The sequence below is a fragment of the Gekko japonicus genome, unplaced genomic scaffold (assembly GCF_001447785.1).
Source record: "Gekko japonicus isolate JY-2015 unplaced genomic scaffold, Gekko_japonicus_V1.1 scaffold2123, whole genome shotgun sequence".
Classification (NCBI taxonomy): Eukaryota; Metazoa; Chordata; class Lepidosauria; order Squamata; family Gekkonidae; genus Gekko; species Gekko japonicus.
Window position 1 is genome coordinate 202,036 of NW_015166484.1, and position 12,886 is coordinate 214,921.

Below are 12,886 nucleotides of genomic sequence, written 5' to 3' on the forward strand. Positions count from 1 at the left end.
CTCATTAGCATAACTCATTAGCATATGCCACACCCCCTGACATCAGGGGCCCGGCGGTGGACCTGCAAGGCCGGCGGGAGTGCAAGGAAGCCCCGCGAAGGCCCTCCCTGGCCCCAGGCAGGCAGGGGTGGGGAGAGGCAGGGAGGAAGCAACTTACCCTCCCTCTTCTCCTGCCTCCTCCTGGCTGAATGAGGGCTGGAAGCGGGGTGGCCGGAAGCAGGGAGCGGGACTTCGTCATGTGCCCCGCCCCCGTACCTCACCCGGGGGAACTGCGATCCCCCCTGAAATGACCTCTGGACAGACCCATGGTTGTCATGGCAGCCATGAAGTCCTGATCCTGACCCAACAAGGTAGCCTCAGCACATGTGTTGAAATCCCCCAGGACAATCATCCTCAGGGTTTTCAGCACCAAATCTGACATCACCTTGGTCAGCTCAGCCAGAGATGCTGCTGGAAAGCTAGGCGGACAGTACACTTGCCGGATCCCTAATCTGTCCCTGGTGCTCAACACAAGGTGCATACAATCAAAGCCGGCTTCTGTCGCACCAGGTACCTAGTGACGGAGAGATGGAAAAGAAATACTACCCCCCCCATCCTCCTATTGGAGGTGGTGAAGGACATCACTGTAAAGCTGGAGTAATGACATGACTCCTGGCCGCACACTGTTAGGCAGGCACATTTGTTTGCTGCCCTAGCAGGCCTTGAAATTTGGCCAAGAGACTTAACCTGCCTATACTGCCTGGGTGAACTGCCTTTTCTAGAAATCGCCATGGCATCTGCTGAGTGGGTCCTTATCTTTGTCAGCATATGCCCAGCACCAGAGGCACCCTTGATTACTGGAAATTGAAATTTTCTGCCATTTGTTTCTGTTTTTAGGGATTTTAACTTTGTATGAATTTGTATTTATTTGGATTTGGATTTATTACTATGTTTGTATTTTAACTATTGTGACCCGTCCTGAGTCCGCTTGTGGGGAGGGAAGGATATAAATCCAATAAACAACAACACCAGCAACCTGAAGTCAAAGATGCATGCTCATCCCTTGATAACACCAGTATCCCATGGTGAACTGTGTGGGACAACCATCACACACAAGACGGAGCTGGCAACTCTTCAGATACTGTCCTTTTCAGTCGAAGCATTTCACAAACTGTGCTCCGAATTAGTCTGTTTGGTAAACAGGAGACATTTTGGGGGTACTGGTTCTGAAGCCTCTTTGCCTAATCCTTTTGGTTACTTCATCTGTTTGGCTTGCCGCCCCCCCCCCTTCCGCTTCTTGTTTTTGATCTGCCTTGTTTGTGTCAGTCAGCCATTTTGATCTTTGCAGGGACTGGTTTAAAACTCTTATAAAAAGTGCTTATTGGTTTTTGAGTAGTAAGGGCATCTGTTTTAAAAACTTTGTTAAAAATATTATTCATGGTATTTGAGCATATTGCAAAATTATGTGCATCTCAGTGTTTAGTATTATAAGATTTAAATTGCACTGTCCTTTTTGCATTTGCATTTTCTTCATTTACACCTTCTTTTTCTTCTTCTCTGTATTTTTTCCTGTTGTTCTGATTTGTAATAATTCGTCTGGTAACAGCATTTTATAACAAATTTTGAATTTTCAAATTCCACAGCTTAAACCAAATGTAGCCCAAACCTAAGTACTGGTTTAGTTGCTATCCTAAATGCTTTAAGACTAGGTTTAAATACAGCTTGCAGTTTTACTATACACAGAAGCTCTTTTTAGACCTTTTCTAAAATGATTATTCTGTTTGGTTTCCTCACATGATACTGAAGATTTACATGCTGTTATTTTTTCCTTAATTTGCAAATAGATACAGTGCCTCCCCACCATTTTTATTTTTTGGAGAGAGCTAGCATATTGGGCTATAGTATTGCCTAGCACTGTTTCTTTTGAATTAGCAAAGGCCTTTCTGAAATCTGTTTCATTGTTTGCTTTGATATGGATGCATGGGACATTTTTTTTAAAAGCTATTAAACCCTTTGCTTGGCATGCACCAAGTTGTTTTTTTTTTGCCAGAGTTTCTGTTCCTTTGGCACTGATCCTCAAACAGAGTAGTGTCAATAGGCTCCGGATATATTTAGGTCAAATGTGTTATGAAGACAGTCTTGGATATAAGTTCAGGTACTTAATTTCCTTAAACATATGCAGAGAACTTCACTTAAAACCAATGAGTTACCTTTTAATAACCTTTGACCATTGTGTCATACTCACAATAGGGTGTGAAGAAGCCTCTCTCTCTCTCTCTCCCCCCACATACACACATGAAATGGCAATTCATTCCCTGTGGTTCTGTCCCACATATTATATGAATAACAGGTACATGAGTAGGATAGGTCTTTGTCATCTATGAATACCAGCTACATGGGTAGAATAGGTCTTTGCCATCTGAATGGAGATGCTCAGGTGCTTGTAGCACTCAAATACTTTATGTTTTCTCATGATGGGGCTCACATATGTGTTTGGAGCATAGAGTAGTGTATTTAGCCTGCAACAGAATAAGAACATAAGAGACGCCAATGTTGGATCAGGCCAAAGACCCATCCAGTTCAACACTCTGTGTCACACAGTGGCTAGAAATACCAGTGCCATCAGGAGGTCCATCAGTGGGGCCAGGGCATTAGAAGCCCTCCCACTGTTGACCCCCCCAAGCACCAAGAAGACAGAGCATCACTTGCCCCAGAGCCCCTATCTATACCTTGTGGCTAATAGCCACTGATGGACCTCTGCTCCATATGCTTATCTAATTCCCTCTTGAAGCCGTCCATGCTTGTAGCTGCCACCAAATCCTGTGGCAGTGAATTGCATGTGTTAATCACTCTTTGGGTGAAGAAGTACTTCCTTTTATCCGTTCTAACCCGACCGCTCTGCAGTTTCATGGAGTGCCCACGAGTTCTTGTATTGTGAGAAAGGGAGAAAAGTACCTCTTTCTTTACCTGCTCTTTCCCATGCATAATCTTATAAACCTCGATCATGTCACCCCTCAGTCGTCTTTTCTCCAAGCTAAAGAGCCCTAAGCACTTTAACCTTTCCTCATAGGGAAAGTGTTCCAACCCTTTTATCATTCGAGTTGCCCTTTTCTGCACTTTTCCCAAAGCTATAATATCCTTTTAAAGGTGTGGTGACCAGAACTGCACACAGTATTCCAAATGAGGTCGCACCATTAATTTATATAGGGGCATTATGATATTGGCTGATCTGTTTTCAATACCCTTCCTAATAATCCCCAGCATAGCATTGGCCTTTTTTATTGTAGTCACACACTGTCTCGACATTTTCAGTGAGTAATCTACTACAACTCCAAGATCTCTCTCTTGAGCAGTCTCTGCCAGTTCAGACCCCGTCAACGTGTATTTATATTTAGGATTTCTGGCTCCAATGTGCATCACCTTGCACTTGGCCACATTGAACCCCATTTGCCATGTTGATGCCCTCTTGCCCATCCCTTTGGAGTGCCTCACAATCCTCCCTGGTTTTCACCACCCTGAACAACTTCGTATCATCCGCAAATTTAGCCACTTCACTGCTTACTCCCAATTCCAAATCATTAGTGAATAGACAGTCAGTTTCTTACCTTAGACTGGAGAATGTTCCTCCAGCTTAACTGGCTCTTCTGTTGAGGAAGAGCCTCCTCAGGCTGAAGGAAGGCTTCAATCTTTGTTTGGTGGACTGACCAATGTCTGTGGGTGATGAATAAGGACTGTACTCCGAATGGCTCATCAGGAATTTGGCAGTGGGAAAACCTTGAAAAGGGCTGATTTACTTTTTTATGATGTTTTGTTTCTAGTATGAACTTTGCCTTCTCAACAATAATGCTCTATTGGATCGCTGTTTGTTGCTCGCTGATGTTAATTGTGCTGCTGGAATGTATATTGGTTAGATGCCTGTTTCATTTCTCTGGTGCTTACATAATTATAGAAACAAGTTATTTAAGGAAAGGATTTTTTTCTGCGTAGTATAGGATGGGTGGGTAAAATTTAGTGGGTTTAAAATAAAGCAACCAAATGCAAATCTACAGTTAACCCATTTAAAATATTTACTTTTGGCTTTTACTTATGTTTTGAATAAAAGAACCATGTAATTGTTAAAATGTGTCCAGCCAAGTCAGGCTGGTTCAGTTCCAACTATTCAATTGATTTTGTATTTCATTATATATTTTATCATGATTTTATATATATATTTATTTATATTTAAAGGAATGTTGACACCTAGATATGGTATGTCTTGACCCGTTTATAATGAAAGATGCTTTAATAGCTGAGCTTGATTGTGTGTTAAGGTTGATTGGTAGAAGTAATGATTTTGACGTGTTTATTTTAAGACCCGAAAAAGAACAGAATTCAGTTAATTTTGATTGCAATGATAATAAAGAAGATACAGGATTTGAGAGAATCAATAGAGACTCATCCACAAATAAGGAAAACTAGAGGACTGTGGACTGAACTCTATGATAGGTGGATAGGGAACTGGTTTGAGAACCACACTCAAAGCATTAATTTTTTGAACTGTATGGTCCACACGAAGTTTCTCTGCAATAGAAAACAGGTATCATGGGCCAGCCTGACCAACCTGAGTCCACCATAGCTGCAGACTCCTCGGGAGTCAAGGAGCCATATGCAGCCAACTCTGAACCAGCTGAAGTTAGTGAATTAGAGATTCAGGAGCCTTGAGATTCACTGCCGGCAGAAAGTGTAGGAAGTTCTGTATCAGAATCTGAAGTCATAAAAAACTGGATGAGGATGAACAAATTGAAACAGAATCCAAACAAAACAGAAGTACTGTGGTTTGGGAAGATGGGGGAAAGGTGCTAGACCTCTTCTAGATGGGATAGCTCTACTCCTGAAAGAGTGAGTATGGAGCCTGGGGATATATCTGAGTGCCTGGCCACAGGCTATGGACTCAATCATGGTGGCACGCAGAAACTTGTGGCTAAAGAATTGGACCACAGATTTTCTATCTTGATCTAGTCAGTCATCCTGGCCTTTCTTTGGGAAAAAGCTATCTAGAGATACCTTGGATGACATTCAGATCAAAACAGAGGGTGGAGCTAGGTCAGAGGGTCTCCCCGCAACACCCACTAGAATGATGCAGGGGGCGATCCTCTCGCCAATGTTGTTTATCATCTGCATGTGCCATCTCAGCCAGCTGGTCCAGGGGGTTGGGCTGGGTTGCCACCAGTATGCTGATGACACCCAGTTCTATCTGTTGTTAGACGGCCGCCCAGACTCCACCCCTGAGAGCTTGGACAGGGCTTTAGGGGCCGTGGCTGGGTGGTTACAGCCGATTCGGCTGAAGTTAAAGCCTACGAAGACAGAGGTTCTGTACCTGAGCTGGGGGGAGTGGATTAGCCTCCCTACCCTGGACAGGGTGCCACTGATGCTAGCCCAGAAGGTAAGGAGCCTAGGGGTGACCTTGGAAGCCTCAATTTATTTGGAGGCCCAAGTTGCCACAGTCACCAGTTTTGCCTTTTATCATCTTCAGCAGATCAGGCAGCTGGCTCCCTACCTCTCCCCCTGAGACTTGGCTACAGTAACCCATGCAATGGTCACTTCCAGGCTTGATTACTGTAACTCGCTCTATGTGGGCTTACCCTTGAGGCTGATCTGGAAACTCCAGCTGGTGCAAAATGTGGTGGCGCACCTGCTGACTGCGATTTCTATGTGGGCATGCATCCAGCCAGTGCTCCGCGAATTGCACTGGCTACCAATCGAGTACCAGATAAGTTTCAAGGTGCTGGTGTTGACCTTTAAACCTTGTGGGGCTTGGGACTGACATAGCTATGGGACTGCTCCAAAGAGCTTTGTCCTGTGCGGATAGCCATCTCCTGGTTGTCCCCGGCCTGAAAGATGCCCGCCTAGCATCAACCAGGCCCAGGGCTTTCTCAGCCCCGGCCCCAGTCTGGTGGAACATGCTTCCGATTGAGATCAGGGCCCTATGAGACCTGTTACAGTTTCGCAGGGCCTGCAAAACGGAGCTGTCCCACCAGGCCTTTGATTGAGGCAGCGGGCATCTACTAGCTGGCCTCCCTAGTATTATTATTGCTGCTGTATGAGACCACCATGGCTCAGCACCGGCCCACTCCTTTCCTGGCTCTGGGAACTGGAACTGAATATATTGCACTGCCCACTTTAAATGTTTGAAATTGGTTTTATTGTATTGATTTAATATTATTCTTTATTGTCTATTTGACTTATTTTAAGATTGCATTCAATCTGTTGTTGCGAGCCGCCCTGAGCCCACTCGTGGGAAGGGTGGGATGTGACATGATAAATAAATAAAATATGGGGTATAAATGAATTAAATAAAAATAAATAAAGCAAAACAGTGGTTTGTGCATATGTGGGACCCCTAGACTTGCCATCCCATATTGCTCCCCCCAGCGGTCAGGCTGGAGGATTGGTTGGTGCCATTGGCTGACAGGCAGGTTGCCTGATGCTTGGATCCATGCCCTGTGCTGTGCAAGTGCTTCTGCAACTGTGTGAATGAAAATTATAAATAAATATACCACTTAATAATGCCGCTTCATGTGTCATGTCAATACTCCCCCAAGGTCACATGGGCGTTTGGGCGGGAAACTATATGAGGCAAATTGAAGGGAAGCAAAACAGTGGTTTGTGCATATGTGGGACCCCTAGACTTGCCATCCCATATTGCTCCCCCCAGCGGTCAGGCTGGAGGATTGGTTGGTGCCATTGGCTGACAGGCAGGTTGCCTGATGCTTGGATCCATGCCCTGTGCTGTGCAAGTGCTTCTGCAACTGCGTGAATGAAAATTATAAATAACTATTCCACTTAATAATGCCGCTTAATGGGTCATGTCAATACTCCCCCAAGGTCACACGAGCGTTTGGGCGGGAAACTATATGAGGCAAATTGAAGGGAGGGGGGAACACTCCTGGGACTCTAGAAACTTCTTGATACAGCTTGCTAGCGCCTCTCTGTGGCCAGCTTGTGGAAGCGCAGCCCCCATGTGGGACTTGTGTGCCTGCACAGAAGAGCACTCGAACGAGGATGTGCAGAAACCGCCAACTATATGCACTGCTGGTGGACCTACAAGACAATTAGGACTTTTTGGATGAACATAAAACACGCGATTAAGGACATAACAAAAATTGACTTACCATCATCATTATTTATTACGGTCAAAGACCCAAATTCAAAAGAAGAAAAAAGAATATAAGGCAATTTTGAGAGCCAAAAAGTTAGCTGACTCTCAAAACAAATGGCAGGCCTTGATTAAAGCCGCCAACGCAAAAGACAGCAGAGAATTCTGGAAACTGGTTTCGAATTCCAACAAAATTGACTTACCATTCCTACCTGAAGTTATGCTATTGGATAACTGGCAAGGAATAACGTTACCTAGTAAGACCAAGGATTTCCTCTCCACGCTTCTAATGGCAGCTAAATCAGTTATAACAAATAACTGGAAAAGTACAAATTCACTAACTCTGAATCAATGGTATAACATGATCTGGGAATATTATACCCTGGAAAAAATTTCAACATCACTACCAACTAATACTAGCTATAAACAACAAGCTCTATTTTATTCAAAATGGGTTGATTTTCTTGAACATGCTCTTGCAAACAGAGGTACCTCGTTCCCAAATGTTCCTGCAAAATATAAAGATATAATAGCTTTATTTTGAACACTATTGAATGATTGTGGAACTTATTCATGCTATAAGGGTCGAACTTTAGGGTTGAACTGGTTTATTGTTATTGAATGACGTTTGTTTATAGTTATTAGTTTTTAGAAATAGAATTATATCAACTAAAGTACTAAATCATTCATTTCTTGCTATTGATATATGCACTCTATGTATTCCTTTTTTTAAAGGACAAATGCAACCGACCATTTAATGATTGTATTGTTAATAATTTTTTGAATAAAAGTTATATTTATTAAAAAAAAAAAGAAGAGGACTCGGAAGAGGGTTACAGGTAAGGGCAGCCCTGTTTTCCTTCTGGTGGTTCCTGATTTCTACAATCCTAATGCATTGGTCATTTAATATTCCATTTTGTTGACCGTACCAACCACTATATGTAATCTGTCTTGAGTCCCTGTGAGAAAGGCGGTCTATAAATAACATAAATAAAACAAATTAATAAATAAAATAAAAGCTGTCCTATTCACACCCCCCCATCAAAGTGTTGTCTGGTTATTTCCCCCTTCTCCCGTGCCCCAGCTGTAAACATTTTGATTGTGACTTGTAAGCCTCCTTGAGCCATGAGAAAAGGTGGGATATAAATATTTAAATATTGTTTAATTAATAAATAAATAAATGCCTCTCTGAGCTTCCCTCAAATCACACTTTTCTTTCAGCATCAGTTATCAAAGCCTTCAACCAAATTCCCTCCACAGACAAATAGCAGCATTAGCATCTTGTTTTATCACACATTAAAGATTTTCCTAGACATCCAGCTGTGAAGCACCTCCTGAAAGAATCACACTTATGCAGCCTCTGGTGATTCACAGCTTTCTGGCATGAAGCATGGTGCTTCATCTTCCAGCCGCCTTTTTTGGGGGGGGAGGATCTCTGTCTGCCTCAACTATCTGACTCCCAAGGTTCTCTTCTTAGTTGCTACAGTAATATATGATGAATACTCTCTCTATTGGGAATGCGTTGTGAATTTTTATAAAGACATGGTGGTTTTACATACTGATCTCATTTTCATTCCTAAAATAGATTATCTTTACGTATCTTTCTTACTTTTCTTCCAAACCATGTGGTCCTCAGGAAAGGAACTGGCATTCCCTAGATTCCCACAGGGTATTCCTCATCTACATTAGATAGGCTACGACCATCAGAAAATTGGGTGCTCTTTTTATATCTTGTCACCCAGCAGTTAAGGAGGGAAATGGTTTTGAAAGCAGTACCTGGCAGTTGGTTCAAAGAGTATATTTCTCTGTCATGCATCTCTCAGTATTAAGCCTAGAAAAGGGATCTTGGTCCATTCAACTAGGAGTGCCTGTGCCACAACACCAACGCATCAGTGGCTGGCACTTTCCAGGTAGTGACCTGGACTTCAGTGTCCATATTCATCAGACACTTCAAAATTGATTCTGTCCCCTGGCTGATTAGCGTTCATGCAGAGGGTGCTGCAACAGGACAGCTGAGGAAGTCTCTGAACTGAAGATGGTGGGGTACTCTTTTCCACTTGGAGATGGAGTGACCTATCTCCTGCCTCCAGGAATTATGGGAAGAGTTGTAGCAGGATGTTGTCCTGGTCCTCAAGGTAGAAATAACCTTCAAAGTAAGTCCAGTGTTCCATTCTAGAGGCAGGTTTTAATTTGTGCAGCAGATATATTCCACCATCTGTTACCTACATGCCTATCTCATTATTTGCACTGAGTTAAAATTTAACATCATAACACATCCACACCTTGTATATTACACCTTAAAAATAATGCAACAAGCCATTACCAGCTGCTTCCAGACACTTAAGAAGATCATACCTCATTTGCTTGTATTTCTCTGCATATGTGGAAAGTGGTGTCTCTTCGAGAGCAAAGCAGAGAGTACGGAACATGAGGGGTTCCTGGTTAACCTGTGTTTACTGAATAAGGCATGGCTGTGCTTTACAGTGACATTGCAAAGCCTGTTCTTTAAAGTTTATAGTTCCATATATCTTGACTTGTTCATTCCTCAAGGTTTGAGTGTTTCTAGATCTGTCAGATAAAGTAATGGAACCTGGGTGTGCAAATGGTTAAACATGTCTTCGTTATTTGTTGTAGATCCAGAATATGAACAACATAATAACCTTTCCACTGGACAGTTTGCTGAAGGGAGATCTAAAAGGAGTTAAAGGGGTAAGTGTGTGCTTTTTTTAAAAACAACAACAAAACACATGTTTTCATTATGATCACTGTTATGAGTTCATTTTGAGTTTAGTTGAAGAAAAATGTGTACCTCCTCCCTTGAGGTGTGTTTTTTTTTGGGGGGGGGTACACAATGGGCTGCAGCAGAAGAAGGGAGGTGGGGAAGTTGTGTTCTCTTCTTGGACTCTACCTACTGTAATTTGGTAATGGAGAAAAGCTTGATAGATCTGTGCTTGATCATTGTATTATGCTTGCCTACTTAGTGGAGAAATATGGAGGTGCTGGGGGGTGGGAATTGTACTGTGCTTTTATCGACTTAAAGGGGGCCTTTGACTCAATATCCAGAAGTTTATTGTGGAGCAAATTGGATAAGGTGCTCAAAGACAAAAGACTACTCTTTTATTTACAAACTGTATTCTTTGACTAGCTGTCAGGTGAGCTGCAGTGGCCAGGGTGATTTAACCAGCAAGATCCCCACCAACTGGTGGGTCAAACAAGGATGTGTATTGGCCCCTTACTTGTTCAGTCTCCTTATGAATGACCTAGCACCTACCTTGAGGACTGTGGAGGGCCATTTTCCTAGACTTGGCCCTCACATTTCTCTTCTACTCTACGTAGATGAGGCCGTGGTGCTACCTCACACCCAACTGGGCCTCAAGCGCCTTTTGACTACATTTGTAGACTTCTGTGACTCCAACCTACTCCTTGTCAATTTTGAAAAATCAAAAATCATGGTCTTTTCCATCACTTGGATATGTCACTGTTGAAGTGTAAAGGGCAAATTTATTGAAAGTCTCTAGATACCTAGGAGTCACCTTTTAATACAGCAACAAATGGACATACCATCGAAATCAGGCACTTAACCTGGCAAAGTGCAGTATGTCAGCTGTAGCCCACTTCTTTAGCGCCCACAGGGGTCAATATGTCCCTGCTGCTATTCGTGTCTTCAGTGATAAACCTGTAGCCCAACTGCTCTGTGGAATTCCTATTTGGATTAGAACTCCTGTATGATGGTCTTCAAGATGTTTAAACTTCCATTAAAGCATATAATAAAGCCTAGAGAAACATCACTAACATCGTTTGTGTTTGGAGAGGGTGTTCTTTACTGCCTAGACCCCTACCAACATAGATTTGGGGTGATTAGAAGAACAGAATGTCTGAATAATTGGATCATCTTTTTATTTTCACAGGACCTGAAGAAACCTTTTGATAAAGCTTGGAAAGACTATGAGACAAAAGTGTACGTGCTTTCTTTTATTCTACAATAAGAGCCTCAGAAAATCATTGCTTTGATATTTTGCTACTCAAGTACAGGAGTATCCATGGAAGGGAACCTTTTGACCTGCCCCCTCCAACTGCAGCCTGCTGAAATGTTTCCCCCTATGAGTCAGTAGCAATTTGGCTACTGCATAAATTAGTTTGCTCTGGAACCATCCTTCCTGAGCTAAGACAAAAATGTGTGAGTTGGAGGCTAAAAAATTGTGAGCTAGCTCACACTAACTCAGCTTAGAGGGAACACTGCCAGAGACTGACTTTTGAAGAAAAAAAGAAAAGAAAGCTGGGAAGTCAGAGAACCTGCTTGACCTGTCATTACATCAGTATATCAATCTTGTTGTGCCTTTTAAAAAAATGAAACTACTAGTCTTCAGGGTGGGAGGGAGCGGTTTGATGATCATCAGAAAGAGGGCTAGAGGTGTGTGTGAGTGGATGGGACGAAGAAAACTGACAGAAAAATTACACATGAGGGAAAAAGCAGCTGAAAATTGGCTTCCAGAAAAAGATCAGGGTAGAAGTGGTCTCAAAAGAAATGGAAAACCTTTGGGGGAAAAACAAAAAACCCAAAGTGAAAACTAGAGGCACAAAAATGCATGCAGAAATCAGGGAATAAAACAAAGCAGTATGGGGCCTGAACTGATGAAAGAAATCCATGCAGAAAAGCCCATAGACTTGAAGCTGAAGTTGCAAGGACATATCCCTGTGCAGTTCCAGATTAGTTGGCGCATGCTCATCCGTGTGTGTATATCATTCTGTGGCTTGCAGCTGAACGTGTGAACTGGCTCCTTTGAAAGGTACTGCACATGACTCATTGTTTGATATAGAAGCTCAGACTAGTGGTTGAGCTATGATGGCTGTTTCACACATGCAAGTCATTATGCAATATTTGAGTGAAAAATATGCATGTCTGAACTTGATCTCCATTTAATGGAAATCTGTAGAACTAAATTCTCCAGTTGTTGTCACTTGAGTATGACTTCTTTTTTAGGGCTTTAATAATTGAGTAGGAATATCAGCCTATCCTGTGATGTTAACTTTTAAGAACATAAGATCCATGTTGGATCTGGCCAGTGACTTCATACAGTCCAACACTCTGTGTCACACAGTGGATAAAACCCAGGTGCCATCAGGAGGTCCACCAGCAGAGCCAGAACTCCAGAAGCCCTCCCACTGTTGCCCCTCCATCACCAAGAATACAGAGCATCACTGCCCCAGACATAGTGTTCCATCTGTACGTTGTGACTAATAGCCACTAATGGACCTCTGCTCCATATGTTTATCCAGTCCCTTCTTCTTTTTTTAAAAAAAGATAGCTATCCAGTCCTTTCTTGAAGCGGTCTATGCTTGTAGCCCCCACCACTTCCTGCGTCAGGGAATTCCACGTGTTAATTACTCTTTGGGTGAAGAAGTATCTGTTCTAAGCCTACTGCTCATTAATTTCATTGAGCGTCCACAAGTTCTTGTATTGTGAGAAAGGGAGAAAAGTACTTCTTTCTCTACCTTCTCTATCCCATGCATTAATTTTGTAAACCTCTATCATGTCACCCCTCAGTCGTAGTTTCTCCAAGACCTGTGCTTAGCCTGTAGTGCACAAGGGATGTGTGTATGTATATGGAGGGTTTTATGTCTCTATAATTGCTTCCTGTTCAGGAGCACTCACTGACAAGCACCTACACTGCTGCTTTTGGGGATTTAGCAGAGGCTGATAAAAGGGATGTGAGGAAGGAATTTACCAGATGCAGGAAACAAAGAGAAGGTATCTCAAGAATGCTGTCCTGA

At 42.7% G+C, this 12,886-nt stretch overlaps 1 protein-coding gene across 1 annotated transcript in view; it reads left to right on the forward strand.

The window, feature by feature from the left end:
• Positions 1-12,886, forward strand: part of ASAP2 (ArfGAP with SH3 domain, ankyrin repeat and PH domain 2) — a 144,031-nt gene that overhangs the window by 60,015 nt on the left and 71,130 nt on the right. The window contains exons 4-5 of the mRNA XM_015412136.1: positions 9,749-9,823; positions 11,023-11,072. Coding sequence (XP_015267622.1) covers positions 9,749-9,823; positions 11,023-11,072 — 125 coding nt within the window. The remainder of the gene's footprint in view (positions 1-9,748; positions 9,824-11,022; positions 11,073-12,886) is intronic.